The 18,940-nt window shown below is 52.0% G+C and overlaps 2 protein-coding genes across 2 annotated transcripts; one reads left to right on the forward strand and one right to left on the reverse strand.

Moving 5' to 3' along the window:
• Positions 1-578: 578 nt before the first annotated feature.
• On the reverse strand, positions 579-7,474 carry BSDC1 (BSD domain containing 1). The gene is made up of 11 exons (XM_030233205.2): positions 7,387-7,474; positions 6,762-6,822; positions 6,123-6,239; positions 5,408-5,575; positions 5,272-5,326; positions 4,897-5,012; positions 4,643-4,711; positions 4,414-4,495; positions 3,468-3,989; positions 2,857-2,960; positions 579-2,210 (listed from the first exon to the last, which is right to left on the reverse strand). The coding sequence occupies exons 1-11, from the start codon at positions 7,395-7,397 to the stop codon at positions 2,178-2,180; spliced, it is 1,338 nt and encodes a 445-aa protein (XP_030089065.1). The 5' UTR covers positions 7,398-7,474; the 3' UTR covers positions 579-2,177.
• Positions 7,475-7,492: 18 nt separating this feature from the next.
• On the forward strand, positions 7,493-14,181 carry ZBTB8B (zinc finger and BTB domain containing 8B). The gene is made up of 4 exons (XM_030233050.2): positions 7,493-7,550; positions 8,239-9,120; positions 11,380-11,558; positions 13,735-14,181. The coding sequence occupies exons 2-4, from the start codon at positions 8,241-8,243 to the stop codon at positions 14,044-14,046; spliced, it is 1,371 nt and encodes a 456-aa protein (XP_030088910.2). The 5' UTR covers positions 7,493-7,550; positions 8,239-8,240; the 3' UTR covers positions 14,047-14,181.
• Positions 14,182-18,940: the final 4,759 nt, after the last annotated feature.

An 18,940-nucleotide genomic window follows, 5' to 3' on the forward strand; every position in this document is an offset into this window, starting at 1 on the left:
ACTCGTGTCCCCTCACTCGTGTGTGTCCCCTCACTCGGGTTCTGTCACTTGGGTTCTGTCATTCAGGTTCTGTCACTTGTGTTCTGTCACCTCTGTCCTGGCACTTGGATTCCGTCATTCGGGTTCTGTCACTCGCGTCCCATCACTCAGGTTCTGTCCCCTCTGTCCTGTTACTCGTGTCCCATTCCCTTGGCTGCAAGAAGGGGAAGGAGCTGCTGCAGCCCAGCACGGCTCCAGGCAGATCCCTGAGGAACCCCTGGGACCAAACCCTGCGGTGCCAGCAGCCCCTGAACCCTGGAATGTCCCCACTGGGAAGGACTGGGGGGTGTTTGTCACCCACCCAGGCTCGTGGGTGCTGTGCCAGGCAGAGACAAGTTCTGGGGCACACTGGGTGGTTTTATGGGGTCACTCAGAGCCCTTAAAAGTGGGGACAGAGTTTGAGGACTGGTTGATTTTATGGGGTCACTCAGAGCTTGAGGAGCCTGGGGCAGTGGGAGCTCCTTTTCCTCTCCTGAGGAAGATGAGAAGAAAGGAAAATTGTGTCATCCCCACCCCAGAGGAAATGAGAACACGGCAGAGACTCTGAGAACTCCTTTAATTGCTGTTAACTGCAAGTCTGTAAAAGGTTTGGAGAAAGTCATTGTTACAAAACTACCAGCTGTTAGAATTGTTCCTGGTTTGTCACCCCAGCTAGAAAAGGCTCAGGGAGATGCGGAATAGTTCGAGAACAGAGAATATTGCACAACCAACCCAAGGGTTAATTCCACTAAAGAAGGAAAGAAAGTGACACAGATGCTGCACCCTCGAGCTCTGCTGTGGGACCAGCTGGGGCTCACCCCAGCCCCAGGTCCCCACTGGTGTCCCCTGTGTCCCCTGCCCACCACAATCCGAGCCAGGACAAGGTGAGGCTCTGCTGGACCCAGGGCTTTGGCAGGACAGGGATGCTCCCACCAGGAGTCACCCTCAAGAAGGAAAACCCCACCCCAAAACCCCAACTCTTCCAAGTGCACCTCATTTAGTGCTGTCCAACCCCAGCAGGAAACCCCCAGCCCTGGAAGGGGCAGGACAAAGCAGAAAGTGTCACCCAAAGGCCAGGGAGAGCACTGTCCCCTTGGGATAACTGTGCATGAGCAACATCTCGTGTTGTGACAGGGAAACTGCCCCAAAAAGGGGCTGGGGGGGCTGGAAGAAGGGAAGCAAGCAGTGACAGGGGCTGAAGTGAAGGAACCCAAGTGAGCACAGCAAAGCTCAGGGTGGCTGCAGGGCCTGGCACAGGTGGGACAGGGCTCAGATGGGGACACACAGCCTCAGCCAGCAGGGACCCCCCAATTTGGGAGCCTCTCTCTCCCCAGGCTGGCCAAGCTGAGGTTGAAGTGGTCTTTGGGCCAGGTTGGACCTTTGCAAGGGCTGAAGTGGCCACCAACACAGGGGTTCTGCTCCCAGCTGACCCAAACCACTGCCAGCCCAGCAGGGCTCAGAGTAAGAGCAAGCCACGAGGATTTTGCTTGGAGAATTTAACTAGAAAGACAAAAAACCCAGAGCAGGAAGGTGGGGGAGCTGCAAAGAGGGGGAGCAGCAGGCCTGGGCTCTTCTAGGAACTGCTGGAAACAGGAGTTTCCATGAGAAAAAGCTTCCAAGACAAAAAGCCAGGCAGAAGCTCAGGGTTTGGCAGGAGGTTTGGCTCCTTCCAGGGTCAAAGCCACGAGCCAAGTGCCTTTTTGTGCAGCACCTCCAGCCCTCAGGCCCCCCCCTGGGTGGGAATTGCAGAGCAGTGAGCAGAGCAGGCACAGCCACGTCCAGGAGCCTCTCAGCTGAGGGTTACACGTGCACACACAAGCAGGGAAGGAGCCAGCACACCTGGCAGGGCTCTGAGTGCCCAGCTGGCCCCAGGGACCCTCACTCTGCCTCCTCCCAACACAGCAGGGTCAGTTTTGGCTTGGCCAGTCTCTAGGACCTGTGGAGAAGTCGGGCTCCTGTGTGCCAGGGACCTCCTGCTTCCTCCTCCTGGATCTGAAGGGGTCACTTGAGTTGCCCCCAGGTTTTTGCAGGAATGGGAACTCCTCCAGGCTGGAGGGGCAACCCCCAGCACAGTCACACACAAAGGAACAGCCGGTCCGAGCTTGAATTCACACTGGATGGTGGAAATGAGCCTGTGACACACACTGCAAGCAGCTGCTTTATTCCCAGTCTTCCCACTCTTCATCTTCCAGCTGCAAACAAGAGGAAATCCTTTGCTGAGCTGTTTCTGAGCAGGTTTCAACTGTTGGTTTCTGTAACTCAACAGCTCCTCCTGCCCAGGGCACCTGAGGTATCCTCACTCTCCCACACCTTCCCCAGAGGGATTTGCCTGCTCTGTTCCCCTTGGGAAAGCTGCACACTCACCCCAGCAGCCCCCCCTGCTCATGCAGCACCACCCCAAGTGTCACCATGGTATTCTCTGAAAAATCCTCTCTGCCCAGGACTTTCTCCTGGGAAGCTGAGAAGCCTCAGAGAGGAATGAGAACAATAATGATCTGATTGCTGCTTTGGGATGTGGCTTGGACACTGTTTACCAACAGGGGAATGTTTGATTGGTTCCATGGGAATTGTTTTTAATTAATGACCAATCACCATCAGCTATGTCAGACTTTCTGAGTCAGTCACAGGTTTTTATTATTCATTCTTGTTAAAGTTTCTGATTTCTCTCTTTCTTAAGTATAGTTTTAGTAAAGCATTCTTTATATAATATAATAAATAAATCAGCCTTCTGAGACCTTGGAGTCTCATCTCTCACCTCATCCTGGGGACCCTCACAAACACCACACCCTGAGGGGCTGGTGATGCTTTAGGGGGGCAGCTTTGCCTCTCCTGACTCACCTCCCCAGACATTTCCACCTTGGACAGAGCCAGCTGCACCTCCTCCTCTGTCATGTCCAGATCAAAGTCCTTTTCCCAGTCCTCGCTGATATCCGTGCTGGAGCCTGGAAGCACAAATGTCCCCACTGAGCCACCAGAGCTGGCCCCAAAGCCCTGGAGTTCCCAGGGCTCAGAGCTGTCACAGCCTCCCTGAGGAGGGAAAGCCTTCACATTCCCAGCAAGAGGGAGGGGATGGGCTGAGCCTGCTCCCCTCACAGCCAGGGCTGGTGCAGAACCAGTGGGAGAGAGGTGGATCCTGAAAGATTTTCTCCTCTGGCCTGGGAGAACTGGGATGTGTCAGGTTCCAGCCACATAGAAAATGCAGGAGATAAGGAATGACAGGAAGGACTTAGACATGGGGACTGTCACTGTCCCAGCAGGGATGACAGCCAGAGGGAAGGAATCACCACATCCCCTCCACGGAGCACAGCCTTTCCTGGCAGCCAGGGACCAAGGGCTTGTTCTGCTCAGCCAGATCTTTGATTTCCTTCCCTTTCCTCTCCCTCAGCACCATAAACCCAGAGCCCTCCCCAGGAGCTGCCCCTCCCAGGGGCTCCCAGCCCCACACAAACCTTTCTTGCCGTTGTTGGAGGGGGTGGATTTGCCACTGTCCGAGTTGAGCTCGAAGACTCTCAGATCTGTGGGCCCTTCCTCTCTCAGAGTCTCTGTCCTGCCCTGGCCTTTGCTCTGCAGCTCTCTGAGCTCTGCTCCAGCTGCCAGCTCCGAGGATGCTGCTGAGTGCAGGGCAGGTGCAGAAGGCTGAGCAGCTTCTGGGGGCTTTGGCAGGGAGCTCTGCTCTTCCAAGGTGGCCTCCACCAGCCTCTGGGAGAGGTCCACGGCTGGAGCTGCAGTCTGTAGCTGGGTGGCAGGCACAGGGGCAGGGTTTGCAATCTGAGTCACAAGGGACACGCTCTCGCTGCTCTCCGAGGGGCTCTGCTCCACTGGCACCAGCTCTGGGGGCAGCACAGCCCAGCTCTCCCCAGAGGGAACCTTGGCAGCAGCAGGGGGGTTTCCCTCTGAGGTGGGTTCTTTCTGTGCTGCTCCTGGAAATGTGATGTTTGCACAAGGCAGGGGGGACATGCCCAAGAACTCCTCTGTAGGGAGGCAGAAGAGAAGTGAGAGATGTTTCAGCAAGGGCAGCAGCAGCTGGGCTGGGAGCTGGATTTCACAGAATGACAGAATGGCCTGAGCTGGGAGGGACCCACAGGGATCCAACCCCTGGTCCTGCACAACATCCCAACAGTCCCACCCTGGGCATCCCTGAGAGCCTTGTCCTGGAGCTGTGCCAGCTTTGGGGCCGTGCCCATTCCCTGGGGAGCCTGGGCAGTGCCAAGCACCCTAAGGGGGAGAACATTTCCTGAGATCCAACCTCAACCACCCTGACACACCTCCAGGCATCCCCTCAGATCCCACCACTGGTCACAGGGCACAGATCAGAGCTGCCCCTTCACTGCCCACTGTGATTCGTGGCAGTGAGGAGGAGCCACCACCCCATGAAAGCCCCAAACCCTGTCCCACCTTCATCCTCCTCCCAGCCTGGCTCCTCTTGGTGCATGCTCTGCTCTGCTCGCTGCTTCAGAGCCTCCCTCCGGGCTTCATCCTGCAGGAATCCAACACCAGCAGCTGCTCACATGCCCAGCTCCTTTCCTCCCCCAGGCATTTCAGCTTCACTGACTCCAAGGGTCAGCCCAGACCCCTGTTTGCCCAGGAAAAGCCCCCCAAGGACCCCCCCCCCAGCCTGACCCACCTGCTCCAGGCAGTGCAGTTTGTAGAAGTAGCGCTGCCAGAACTCCAAGTGGGAAACAGCCACAGGGACCTGAGAAAAGGAGCAGGGAGAGGGATGAGCCCCTCAGAGGGAGAGCTGTGTCCCTCTCTCCTCCCAAAGCTCCCCTTTTATTACAACCATTTTTCCACAGTTTCCATTCCAGCTGCAGGGCACAAACAGCTCAGGGCTTTCCTGCAGCGTTCCCCACGTCAGGAGCTGCCCAGGCAGGGCCTCACCATTTTGGTGTAGAGTGCCCTGATGGAAGGGCTGGTGGCCAGCAGCTCTGCAATCTCCCCTTTCTTCTCCTCCAGGCTGAACTGAGCCAGCCAGGCCTCCAGCAGCTCAGCAGGGCCTGTTTGGGACAAGCACAGGGATAACAATCCTGGAGTTTGGGGAGGTTTCACTGGAGACACAGGGCTCAGAGCTCCTCTGCCAGCTCAAGGCCACGTGGCACTAATTTAAACCAGGCTAGTAAATTCAGCCTAAGGTGGTCCTTGAGGTAAGAGCCAGATCTGCTCTTCAGCAGCCAAGCCAGCCCTGCTGGCCAAAGGCTTCAGGGAATTCCAGCTGGCCCCCAAACCCCCCAGGGGAGCCCCCTGACCCCCCCATACCATCGGGCTCGTTGCAGTAGGTGGCTGGGTCGGACTGGAGGCTGTAGAGACGAGCCTGGAGGAGACACACGGGGACAGCTGTGAGGGGAGGGCCAGCAGCAGGGCCAGGGGACAGGGCTCAGGGTGCCACACTGACCTTGGCACTGTCGTAGGGCTCGGTGGTACCTGAGGGTGTTGCCATCAGGGTGATAACGTCACAGTCAATGGTCTTGTCCGGAGAGGGAGCAAAGGTGTCCGAGATGACCCCCAGGAAGTCAGACAGGCCCTTCCTCACCTTCTCAGTGGCACCTGAGCCTTCTGCCCTCTTCAAGGGAAAAGGCAGCACAGTGTCAGTAACATCCCAGGACCTCTGGGCAGGATCTGGCCCTTCAGGAAAGGGCTGGGCTGGAAGGGTGAGGTAGGAGGCAGCTGCCTCAGGGGGAACTGAGCTGAGGCTTTGTGGGAGAAGCACAGCCAGGTTTGGGGCTGTCCCAAAGCAGCTGTGCAGGGCTGAGGCTCACAGCTCATGTGGAGAGCCCGTGTCACCCTACAGTGACACTGCCAGTGTCCCCCTGCTCAGCATGGTGGAGAGGGAACCACAAGGACCTCCCTGTGCCCCACAGGGGAGTGACAGGACAAGGCAGAATGGCTTTAAGCTGAAGGAAGGTGGGGTCAGATGGGATACTGGGAAGGAATCCTTCCCTGTGAGGGCTCTGGGATGGAATTCCCAGAGAAGCTGTGGCTGTCCCATGCCTGGAATTACCCCAGGCTGGGTTGGACAGGGCTTGGAGCAGCCTGGGATGGTGGAAGGTGTCCGTGCCATGGCAGGGGTGGCACTGGGTGGTGCTGAGGCTCTCCCAGCCCCTACTCACTGCCAGCTTGTCCTTGACCACGCTGGCCGTGGCGGCGATGGTGCAGGCGGTGTCGTGCTGCACCACCTGGGTGAACTCAGCCAGGTCCCTCTTCATGAACTCCAAAGCTTCTGTGGACTGCAAGGAGACAGCAGATGGATTCTCCAGGCTTTTGCTTCCCCAGCAAAGCTGGGATTGCTCCCAGCACGTTACAAAAACTCAGGTGTGAGAGTTTAGCCCAGCTGAGCCCTCACCCCAACCTGGGCAATTGCCTAAGACCAGAATAACCTGAACAACAACAGCATCTGCTCTGCCCAAAACACATTCCAGGAGGTTCTGAAGCCAAGACCAGCAAAAAACACCGGCTGGGAGAAGCCTGGGTTTAAGTTTTGTGTATAATTAACACCAGCAGTGCCGTCACAGCAGGAAGTTACACACCACAAAGCCATGCTGGAAGCACAACCCCCCTGCTCAGGGGGTGATCTCCACACCACAGAGCCCAGCATGACCCAGCGCTCGCTCGGCCAGAAGATTCCCAGCAAACCCATCCCAATCCCGCTTTGGGGAGACCCTCCCAGGCTGCGGAGGAGCTCCCGGGGCCGGCCCGCAGCCCCGCCCTCCCGCTCCCGGCGGCTCCCGGCAGTTCCCACCGGTTCCCACCTTCTCCTTGACGGCCTGGTAGCTCTGCTGGAGCCAGCTCCGCCACCAGCCGCCATCCTCCCTGCGCGGGACAGGCACGGCGTCAGCGCACGGCCACACACACAGAGCCCGAACCCAAACCAGTCCCGGACCGAGCTCCCAGACCCTCATACCAAACCCCAACCCCAGATCCAGATCCTATATTATGTTCCCAGGCCCCTGGTTCCGACCCTATATACATAGATCTCAGAGCCCAGATCCCGACTCCAAACCCAGATCCCGACTCCAACCCCAGATCCCGACTCCAACCCCAGATCCAGACTCCAACCCCAGATTCCAACCCCAGACCCTGATCCCAACCTCAGATCCCGACTCCAAATCCAAATTCAGACCCCAACCCCAGATTCTATCCCCAGACCCAGACCCCAACGCCAGATCCAGACCCCAAGTTCCAACCCTCGATTCCAACCCCCGATTCCATCCCCAGATCCCGGTCCCAGCTCCCACCCCCCAGACCCCGGTCCCGGTCCCCGGTCCCGGCCCAGCCCGGCCCGGCCCCGCTGCCCGGTCCCCTCTCGCCCACGGGGTCCCTGTCCTGTCCCCGTCCCCTCCCGGTCCCGCCGCCCCCCGGCCGTGCCCCGCTCACCCCTCCGCCATCTTGGCGGTGTGACGTCACCAATATTTACCGACCCCTCACCCCGCGGGCCCCGCCCCGGAGCCGTGCCCCTCTGACGTCACTTCCTGTCCCGCCCCGGGGCGCGCGGCCCGGGTACGGCGGCCGGGCGGGACCGGGAGCGGGGCCGGGCGGAGGTGAGCGGTGGGCACCGAGCGCTCCCCGGGGCTGGCGGGGTCGCGTTCCGGGGCACTCCGGTACCGGACAGGGCGGTGCGGACAGCAGGGAGGGCTCCCGGTACCGGGCGGGACGGTCCTTGGCGTCCGCCATCCCGCCACCGGGAGGTCGGTCCTTGGCGCGGCGGGGGATCCCGGGACCGGGCAGGGTGGCACTTGGCGCTCTAAGGGATGCCGGTACTGGGAAGCACGGTCCTTTGTGTTCCGGGACATCCGGTGGGTACCGGGCAGGACGGACCCCCGGTACCGGGCGGGACGGCCTTGGCGGGGTGCGGGACCCCCCGGTACCGGGGGGGACGGTCCTTGGAGCAGGGAGGGATCGCGGTACCGAGCAGGATGGTGATGGCGCGGTGGGCTATCCCGGTACCGTGGCGTTCTAGGGGATGCTGGTACCGGCACCTTGGTGGGATGCGGGACTCCTGGTACCGGGCGGGAAGGGCTGTGGAACCCCCGGTACCGGGCGGGACGCTCCTTGGAGGGGTGTGGAACCCTCAGTGCCGGGCGGGACGGACACCAGGGACCGGCCAGGACAATCCTTGGCGGTGTCTCCGCCTGTCCCGGTGTCCCCGCAGCGCTGGTAGGGGGTGGCAGTGCCGGTGTCCCCGGTGTCCCGGTGTCCCGGTGCTGACGCTCGCTCTGTCCCGCACAGCCATGGAGGTGCAGTCCTACTACACCAAGCTGCTGGGGGAGCTGAACGAGCAGCGCAAGCGGGATTTCTTCTGCGACTGCAGCATCATCGTGGAGGGCAGGATCTTCAAAGCGCACAAGAACATCCTGTTCGCCAACAGCGGCTACTTCCGAGCGCTGCTCATCCACTACATCCAGGACAGCGGGCGCCACAGCACGGCCTCGCTCGACATCGTCACCTCCGAGGCTTTCTCCGTCATCCTGGATTTCCTCTACTCGGGGAAGCTGGACCTGTGTGGGGACAACGTCATCGAGGTGATGTCCGCCGCCAGCTACCTGCAGATGACCGACGTGGTCAACTTCTGCAAGAGCTACATCAGGTCCTCGCTGGACATCTGCAGGAAGATGGAGAGGGAGGCCGTGGTGTTCTACCAGGCCGACAGCGGCAGCTCGGCCAGGGAGGGCCCCTCGGCGGGCTCCAAGGGCTCCGCTGCCCCCGCCTCCTCCCTGCAGGAGAAGGTTCTGGAATGCCGGCGGGACCCTCCCTGCGGGGACTGTGGCAGCTGCCACCCTCTGGAGCTGGTGGCCGGGGACGCTCTGGGCGGCGATGGCTGCAGGAGGGTGGAACCCAAGGTGGAGTTCGACCCCGACGAGGCGGAGGCGCCGTTCCCCGCGCCCGCGGCGGCGCTGGAGCCCATGGAAGAGGGGCAGCCCCTGGAGCTGGCCTGCAATAATTTGCACATGAAGCAGTTCCTGGAGGCTCTGCTGCGCAACAGCTCGGCCCCGAGGAAGGAGGATGTGATGCATCACTTGGTCCGGGGATTTGAGGGTAGGGCTGAGGAGGCTGGAGTGGCCGTGAGCTCCATGGTGGACATTCACAGCGACTGGTATGGTGAGGACACAGGTGAGAGGACTCGGGGGTGCAGGGCACGAGGGAGCAGCTTTGTTAGGCTCCTGTTGTTATTCTTGTTCGAGAATATTTTGCTGAATTTCTGGCACGGTGAAATAAACTCTTGTTGTGCACTTTGAAAGCAGCTGGACTTGTTTGTTTGGTGCAGCCCGTGGCAGGTGAGTATTGCTGACAGCTCCCAAATCACCCCCAGACTCCACTTGGGGTGATTCTTCTTTCATAAACAAACTCACTGGGATCTCATTGATGCTTTTAAAGAGGATTTTTCCCTCTGATGGTCATAGAGCAATCCAACAGGAGATGAGCTGCCACAGGAGGGATCTGCTGCAGGACCTGGTGCAGCAGCAGGAGCTCATCCCATCCCAGCTCCTGCTGCTCTGTTTGCAACTTCAGAGGGCAGGAATCAGTTTTATCCAACACTGAGGGATTCCTGCAAGTCCTTTAGGAGCACTGAAAGCTTTCAGCTCTGTGGTATGGCAGAAAAATGAGGCTTTTTTCACTTCCCAGCTGCCCCGAGCCCAGCACCACTGGAATACCTCAGGAATATTTCCTGGCAGCGCTCTCAGGCACCTGGAGAAGAAGAAAATCATGCCCACGTGCATTTGTCCTGATGTGGACAATAAAGATTTGGGCATTTTATCTGGTTTTTCATAAGTGCCTGGTCCAAACAGCCTTGTGAGGACAGGAGGTGGCCCTGACAGACAGTGAGTGCCACAGGTGCTGAGGATGTGACAAATGCCACAGGGCTGGCACTGACTGTAGCCAGCAAATTTATTTTCCTGTCATCTCCAGCTCAAGCTGCCTGTGTGGCTTTAAAGCCAATAAAAGTGACAAATCCTCTCAAGCAGGGCACTGATAAAATCACAACTGCAGGTTTACTCTCAGGGCAGGGCTGTCACCACTCACACTGCTGCTTTTTGATGTGTGCCAAGGCAAGAACATCCAACACACAAATTTCACTCCTCTTTTTCCTCTCTCAACATCTCCAGGCTGTTCATGAGTCATTAAAAGGGAAATGCTTCCAGAGTTTGATAGGGAACATCAGGAGTCCTGACAGAAATGTTGGAGAGAGATGGGGTTTGAGTAGGAGTAAGGGAAAAGAAACCAAACCTTCCATTCCTTCTGTTTCTGTGCTAAACCAGGACTTGGTGGCAGGGAGGAGAGTGGGAGTTTCTCAGCTTTCAGTGGTGCTGCTGCCTCAGCTTCCTCACAAGGCACCAGGAATGAGAAACACAAACTCCTGATAAAAGAATGGTGCACTCAGGTTAAGAGATGAGATAAATATCACTTTTTTTTCAAGTTTCCACCTCTGTTCCAGTCAGAGGAGACTGGAGGGAGAACTGGCACCTGCAGAGCCCTGGAAGCAAGGCAGGACTAAGAACTGGGTTTAAATGAAGCTCTAAATGCCCAGCAGGGATTTGCAATCCCTTGGGAAGCTCCAGGACTCTCACTCACATCATTAATACCAGACACACCTTTTTTGATAGTGGGTTGGATCAACCTTAATACAAAGGGTGCTCTGCAGCCTCACCTGCTTGACACACCTGAATCAGGGCCTGGAACAGGGAAAATTAATCCTTTGGCATCACATCTCCACCTTTCTGCTGGAAGGGAAGCAGGTGCTGAAAAACTTGGCAATGCCCACCTTTCTGGAAAATGGGATCTTCAAATTTAATTCTGTTCTTGCACCTGACTCTATACATCGTGTATTACTTGTGGTTTGGTTTTTGGAACAGTAAAATATTGTCAGGAATATATTGGAGTCCTTCACCTCGTTGTTCCCAACAGGAAGGGAGTAGAAACAGAATCATATTTTCATACCTAAATATGAACATGGCTAAAATGTGCTGTTTCTACCTGCAATTTGTGTTTAAGGTTTTGCCAAAATGTGCTATTTCTGCCTGCAGTTTGTGTTTAAGGTTTTAGTTTCTGATGCTAATGGTTTAATAATTTAAAAAAAAGGAAGTGGCTGAGATGGAGCAGAGACCCCACTTGACTAGAAGCAGATTTTTGGTCCTTAACTAAAAAGCTTCCTAAAATAAAATGAATGTTTTGCTGTCTTGAACACCAGACAGGCTGATTTTCCAGGGCACTGCAGCTGCATGAATCCTGCAAGGGCGCAGCCGAGGAACCCCAGGTGAGCAGAGCACGGGGAGATGCAAACGCAGCTCCCACCTGGGATTGGCAGCCAGGAGCCCGAGCCGCAGCTCAGCAGGTGCCCGAGCTCACGCCCTGTGTGTTCTTGTCCCCAAGGTGACGTGCTGGTGGTGCCCATCAAGCTGCACAAGTGCCCGTTCTGCCCCTACACGGCCAAGCAGAAGGGGATCCTGAAGCGCCACATCCGCTCGCACACCGGGGAGCGGCCGTACCCCTGCGAGACCTGCGGCAAGCGCTTCACCCGCCAGGAGCACCTGCGCAGCCACGCCCTCAGCGTGAGTGCCCCACCACGCCCAGCTCACCTGCACGGCCCCTCCAGGCCCACAGGGCACCAGAGGCTCAGGCTGCTGCCTCGGGCTTTGGCTTGTTGGGTCGTCAGTGGGTGGGTCTGGGGTTCGGAGTAGGGGATGGTTGTTGGAATGGCAAGGTGACCCCAAATCTGGGAAGTGGTTGGCATCTGACTCCAAGGCTTCAGAATGCTGAACACTGGCCCTATTAAAACTGTATTATGTGACATTACAGCTATGTTAAAGAGAGATACTGTACTATACTATACTATACCATGTTACACTATAGGCTATACCATTCTATTCTATACTATATACTATTCTATACCATACCATTCTATTCTATACCATACCATTCTATTCTATACCATACCATACCATACCATACCATACCATACCATACCATACCATACCATCACCATATACATACATACCATACCACTAGCACACTACTACATACACACATCATACCATACCATTCTATACTACACTACGATAACTATTACTATACTATTCTATACATACCTACCTAACAATGCATAATACATATATAAACCATACCATACCATTCTATACTATACTACACTACAACTATATATTATACCATGCACACTATACTACACTACACTATATACTATACCATTCTATTCTATTCTATTTCATTCTATACTACACTATATACTATTTTATACTATACCATACTATTCTATTCTATACCATACTACACTACACTATATACTCTTCTATACTAGTCTATATACATATACACTGACACTATACTATATACTATACTATTCTATATCATATTTGCTACTCACTACTGATAAACTCGTGACAGTCAGGACACAGCCATGAGTGATTGGCCAAGGAAACAAAACAATCCTCAGCAGAATGCAAATTGCCAAATTCCTTCAGGTGAATAATGCTCCATTGCATTGCACGTGTGCACAAACACAGAGAGAAGAGTTGGTTTGAGAAGAATTGCTTTGATCTTTCTTTTCTCAGCTTCTCTCTGTTCAGAGGGCAGGTGAATACCACAGATGGGGAGCTCTCTGCACAGAGCAGGAGACAAAACAATTCCTCCTCCAGCTGGGGACCAAGGACAACTGATCCAAATCTCAGCCCAAGAGCACAAACAGCGTGGGCTGCAGAAGGATGGGACTTCATGGGCTGTAATTGGATAATTAACTCCAATATGCAAATGGAGCAGAACTGATTAAAATGTGAGATCTCATGACCAAGCTCTCTTTTGCTTCCATCCTGGAGCATCGAGGCAGAGCCAGGACTGTGGCTGAGGCACTGCCAGGGTGTGGCCTTTGAAGGCACTTCAATAAATCTCTTTATTCCACTTAACCCCATCCAGCCTCTCTTCCAGCTCCTCAAGGCATCACCACAGCACTGGGGTGCTTGATAAACTGCCAGAGGCGTGCAGTTAGCTTAAAATCATTTTCTTGGGTGCTTTTTCATCACATTAGTGAAATGCATATTGATGAGGATTGTAGATATTCTAACATTCCTGTGAGTTTACATGTTCAAAAGAATTATTGTCTTACTGCTCCTAAAAGGATAAATGCAAATTCTGCTAAACATCCTTCTAGATGTCACAGATTAAAGCTGTGTTCATGTTCTAGCTGTTAGTAGAAGTGAGAACTGACAACCTATTCAGCTACCACAGCAAGCAGAGCTTATTTACCTTGATATAAACACATCTAATTAGCACTGTACACTGATTAATTAGTGCTCACCAGGTCAAGGCCTGCACAGGCTCCATCCAGCAGTGACACAGTCCCACTGCCGTGTCAGATTTGTGACAGATGATTCTGCTCTCACAAGTGTTTGATATTTCTCCTGGACTGGACAATAAGGATTTGAGTCTTCTCCCAGGCTGTTAGGTGAGATTTTGGGAAGGAATTCTGCCCTGTGAGGGTGGTGAACGTGTGGATTCCTCATTCCTGGAAGAATCCCAGGCTTGGGATTGTTGAAGGTGTCCATGGTCTGGACAAGCTCTGAGTCCCTTCCAACCCAAACCATTCCATGATTCCTACCCTTGGGTAACCCAAATTTTTTGAGGCAGAATCGCGGTGGGGACTCCACTCCCTGTTGTGGCAATCCCTCCAAAGCATCAAATTGCCTTTTCCCCCAAAGTTTGCTGCTTTCCCTGCAGGTCCATCGCTCCAACAAGCCCATCATCTGCAAGGGCTGCAGGAGGACCTTCACCAACAGCCTGTCCCAGGGGCTGCGGCGCTTCGGGCTCTGTGACAGCTGCACCTGTGTCACCACCACCCACGAGGACTCCCTGCCCATCAACCTCAGCCTGGTGGAAACGGCCTCAGAAGGGCAGGAGAAAGGAGATGCTGACAATGATTGGCCCATCTATGTGGAGTCTGGAGAGGAAAATGACCCAGCTGAGGAGGAGGATGGCGATGACAAGCAGGAAATCCACCGGAGTTTGTCGGACAGAGAGACTTTGATGTAGCAGTGAGAGGAGAGAGGGAGCACTGAGAGGTTCCCTGGCAGTGTCTGTGACAGAAAACTGCACATTTGCTCCATCAGTGACACTGTGCTGGTTTTTATTATTCTGGGTTTTAATTAAATGGGGAGGAGAACTGGATTTTTTGATACTTCTAAAGTTTTCAATGCCATGCACCAGAAATCTGTGAAGAATCTTCAGTCTGGGCCTTGCAAATGTTGGACTTGAGCAGTTTCTCTGCCTGCTGGTTTTGGGTTTGCAGGTGGAACACCTCTGGGTTGTTTTGGGAACAGGTTTTTTCAAATAATGAGTCATGGTCCTTAATCCCTGATCTGAAAGGGACACCACCTTTTTCTCTGAAGATGCCATAAAATGTGGTTTACATCTCTTACCTTGGGACTTTTCCAAGCTAACCTGTGATCCTTCTGTCTTAGGACAGTGTTATCTAAATTATCAACCATAAATGTTTGCTGGGACTGGATTTGAAACCAGGGCAGAAAAACCAGGATAACAAAAAAAAAAAAAAACCCAAAAAAAACAAAACAAAAAAAAAAAAAACCCACAAAAATCTGCTGCTGCTGAAAGGATAGACAGGAAGAATCTATTTTACATAATTAATTGCAGGAATTTAGAGATCAAGCTTTTCTTTCTGAATTTTTACTGCATCTTCCTCTCCTGAGAGTTCAGGCTGTAGATCTTCAGTTTTAATGTCACTCAGAATTCAGTAGTCTTGGCTTAAATATTAAGCACAAATAATGGTGTTTGAGTGGCCAGGACCAAGAGAAACCCCAAATTCTTTCCAACTTTTTACACTAGGAGCTAAAAGCTGTCAGGCAGGTTCCTTGGGAATTCTGGCTGTGGCAGATGGAATAACCAGACCCACACCTGGTGTAGCTGAGGAGCAGTGAAATATCTGAACCATGCTATAAAACAGCTCTGGATGCCCTTTTGGAATCCTTTTCTTCCTCTTTTCCTGTAATTTCTTTCTAAATTCTCATGATTTATGTTTGGTGATTTTATCCAATATTTATTTTCCTAAAAATCCTCCACTGTGGACCTCCTGTTTCTTTGCTGGGGCAGCTAAAGCTTCACAAAGGAGGTGAAATTCTGTCACCTTTCCAGCAGCAAGTTTTGAAGAGCTATCAAAGCTCAGGCTGGGAAGCTTTAGAAGAAAACCCAGCACCACCAGAGAGCCTGTTTGCTTAGGGGTGACCTCCTGTTCCCTGACAAAGGGACAAAACTGAACTATACTGTGAAATAAGACTGTTAATGCTTCTCCACTCTGCTGTTCCCAAGTGTTTCACAAAAAGGCAAATTTGAAGAGTCTTTTTGGCTGGAGCAGAATTTTTTTTTTTAGACAGATTTGGCTGACAAAGAGTGAGCAGTTCCTCCCACTTGGTGCTGTTTCCTGAGGGTTTTGATGTAAAGATTTTCCACTTGGAAAACCTAAAAAACCCAAGAGCCTTCTGACTGAACCAGGGTTTGTTCTGCATACCTCGTGCTTTTCTTGTACACCTTGAAAAAGAACAATTCAGCTTCTCCCTCTGCTTCATCCAGCAGTGAAACTGCCCCACTGTCAGGTCAGATTTGTTTGTGAGAGGTGATCCTGCTCTCACAAGTGCAGCCAAGGGTTCATTGCCATGCCAGGCAGGATGAGGAAAGAAGAAATAAAGTTCTTTTTAAAGAATTCACTTTACTGGTGGCTGCTGCAAAGAGCAGAAGGTGAAGAGACTTCTGGAGTGCTCTGGTCCAAGCTGTTGATGAGTGTCCCCACGTAATGTGCTGGGTTTGTTTTCTGTCCCTTAATTTGGGTGAGTTTCTGTCATCCCTGTTCCAGGTCAGCTGGAAATTGGAGTTTGTTGGAGCTGGAGCACAGGACAAGACCTTTACAGACTTCCCTGCTCTGGAGCCCCTGGTTTGGTCAATCTGAGTGAAGGGACATGGAAGGGACAGCTCGTGGAGGTGCCACTTCTGGAGTGGAGCTCCTCTGAAAATCCTGCTGTGGTTTGGGCTCCTGGCTGCTCATGAAAACCTGAGCAAAATGTGGGGTTTGTAAATCTGGCTGGAATGTTTGGAAAAGCACCTTCCAGCCTGCCAGGGCTTGTCCTTTGGACTGCTGGATTTTTGGTGAGTCCACCCAAACCCACAGGGTGACAAAGGTGATCAAGGAGGGACCTTCTGCCTTGAGAGCCAGGGATAAATCTGATTTTTTTTTTTTTTTGGGGAGACTGGCTGATAGAAGTGGGGCAGGAATGTAAATAGGGATCCAATGAATATTTAGTGACCAGCTCTGGTCATGAAGATTCCACCTCATTGTAAATATTGGTAGAAGCCACTGGACCTGGAGTAGCAGCTGAGCTGCTTCTGGCTCGTGCTCCACAAGGCTGGGAAGTTCCTGGTGTGGCTGAACTCTGCTGACTGAGCCTGTGGAGCCACTTGGAGCAGGGGAAAATTTTTGGAAGCTGCAGGAATGGCTGCAGAGACCTTTTCCTTCTGTCTTTGGTCTTAGAGGTTGTCCTTGTGTGTTTGTGCCTAGAGAATGGAGCTGTCGGGGGCCGGGGCGGGCGGGGGGAGGCTTTTCCACAGGGAAACTTCCACCAAACTCGGTGGTTCCTCTTCAATTTGTCATTTTTGTGCTGCTTTGTTTTGTTTTTCCGTGGAGTCTTTTCAGCCTTTGGATGTAGAAGAGGATGGAGTTGATTTATCCACATGCTTGTGATAAAGGGTGTTCATGTAAATTGCTTGTGCTTTTCACTGCATTTTTCTGGATGTTTTTTCCTGAAATCTTCCATTTGTAGATCCAGCCTCTACAAGCTTTGAGAAAATGATGTTGGTTAAAAAAAAAAACCCAAAAACCTTCCTGTGGTGCTTGATGAAGAATCAAAACTCATGTTTTTAGGGGAGCTATTTCTAACAGAATCTCTTTCTCAAAGGTTTTTAAAGGCCGTGAAGATGACAGATCTTAAAACTTAGCTGGTTGTACTTGACTTTGTTTAGGAATCCACATTTTCATGTATTTTTGCACAGAAATGCACTGTATTTCACTGAAGGAATACATGCTGCACTGGTGTTTGTGGTGCATTTAACCTCTTGGTGCAAAGCCCTTGTAAATCTCCCAGATGTGGTCGTTGAATTTCCTGATGTTTTGTAAGAGTTTCATAACTGAAGTCCTTTAGTCCAGTAACGATGACAAATTCTTATAAACTGACCCTTATTTGTGGAAGTGACTGAACTATATTTGTGGATCTTGGAGCATTCTGGAGTTTTTTGATTGTCTAGAAAATAAAACTCTCTGAGAGGGTTGCTTTGATTTTTTTTTTTTTACCCTTCAAATGTTGACTGAGTAAACCTGAGAGTGTCTAGATTGAGGCTCACGTTTCAATTTCTGGCATTAAAATCATTAATATTTCCATTTCATTAATTTGGTTTAAAAATCAACATATCAATTTTGGGGGACAGCTAGTTTGCAAGAAAAATCAGGTTTTTGGAAGGAAAGGACTAAAAGGATTCTGTTCATTTAAATTCCAGCCAAGTGAGATTTTTAAAAAATATTTTATTTTATCAACATTGGCTTGCTTTTTTTAACAGTCTTTGTAGTTTGATGTTAATTCAACTTTTAAAACTTCTCATTTTTCTTGCTGGGAAGCAGACACTGATCCCAGCTAGGAGGAGATGCACGTGGGGAGCATAACATCCCAAATATCCTTTCCAGAAAATTTTAAATTATATTGAACATTTGACCAAAAAAAATCTCGCTGCAAGTAGACAATTCTTCCTTTTTTCTTTCCCATGAAAGATGTGAGACTGAAGAGCTCAGAGGGGATGAGGGTGGTTATCTCCACCCTGGGTGAGCAGGATTCTTTGTGGGGGAAGGAGGAGGGGAGCAGGGGTCAGAGGGTGTCAGAGAAGTCAGGAATGATTTGGGGAGGATTGTTTGGGTCCAGCCCTGAGCTGTAGGCAGATGTGGGACATTTGGTGTTCCTGGAACTGGGTAAGATAAGAACTTAACGAGGCTTTAATTGTCCTGCTGGATTGGGAGTTGGGGTTCCACCAAATCTCTGCTTTTATCAGACCTTGCTGCCAGAGGAAGATTCCTCCCTGGACTCGGAGTTTAGGACAGGACACTGTGATTTCCTGCTCGTTTTGGAAAAGGAGGAGATCCCCTGGCACTCCCTGGATTTGTCCTCAGAGATTGGAACACGAAGGTGGAGCTCCAGCCCTGGGTGATTCAGCTCTCCTGGTTGGCTCCTTGGGAAAGCTGAGGACAGGAATGGTGACACAAATGAAGAAAAGCCAAATCCAAGCTGGCTGTGATCACATGACCATTGTAATCTCATTCCTAATTAATTTTAGGCTTTGAACAGTTCCTTAAGTTGTTCTAGTGCAGGCTTTTGAGTTTTCCTTGGTGAAAAATATCCCTGGATAATCAAAGTTAGAAGATGCAGCATCACTGAAAGCTGTGATTCATGAGGAATATTTATTTTGAGGAGAACTGAAATCTTTTAATTGGTGCCACTGTTAATTAAACTATTAGAATATATTACAGTATACCATTATATATTATTACTGTTAATCCTATTTAGTCACCAAACCCAAGGAGAAATGTATGTTAATTTTTCTGTGAGGAAGAAAAATGTAAATTTTTTAGTGTGATTATTCTCTGGAGAGCAGACTTTGCACTCTGGCTGTGAGGAGCAGCTCCTTCACCTCCTTCACACAGCTGCCAAGCACATTCCCTCTGCATAAACCCTCCAAAGTGCATCTCAAGTGGAACTTTCACAGCTGAAATTAGCTGTAAAATTTAGAAACACAACCTGAAAAAAAAAACCTCTCAGATGTCTGGGATTGTTTGGGATGTGCACAACAGGATGGAATCAGCCCCAGGGATGAGAAAACCAAA

Source organism: Serinus canaria, chromosome 23 (assembly GCF_022539315.1).
Source record: "Serinus canaria isolate serCan28SL12 chromosome 23, serCan2020, whole genome shotgun sequence".
In the NCBI taxonomy this organism is placed as follows: domain Eukaryota; kingdom Metazoa; phylum Chordata; class Aves; order Passeriformes; family Fringillidae; genus Serinus; species Serinus canaria.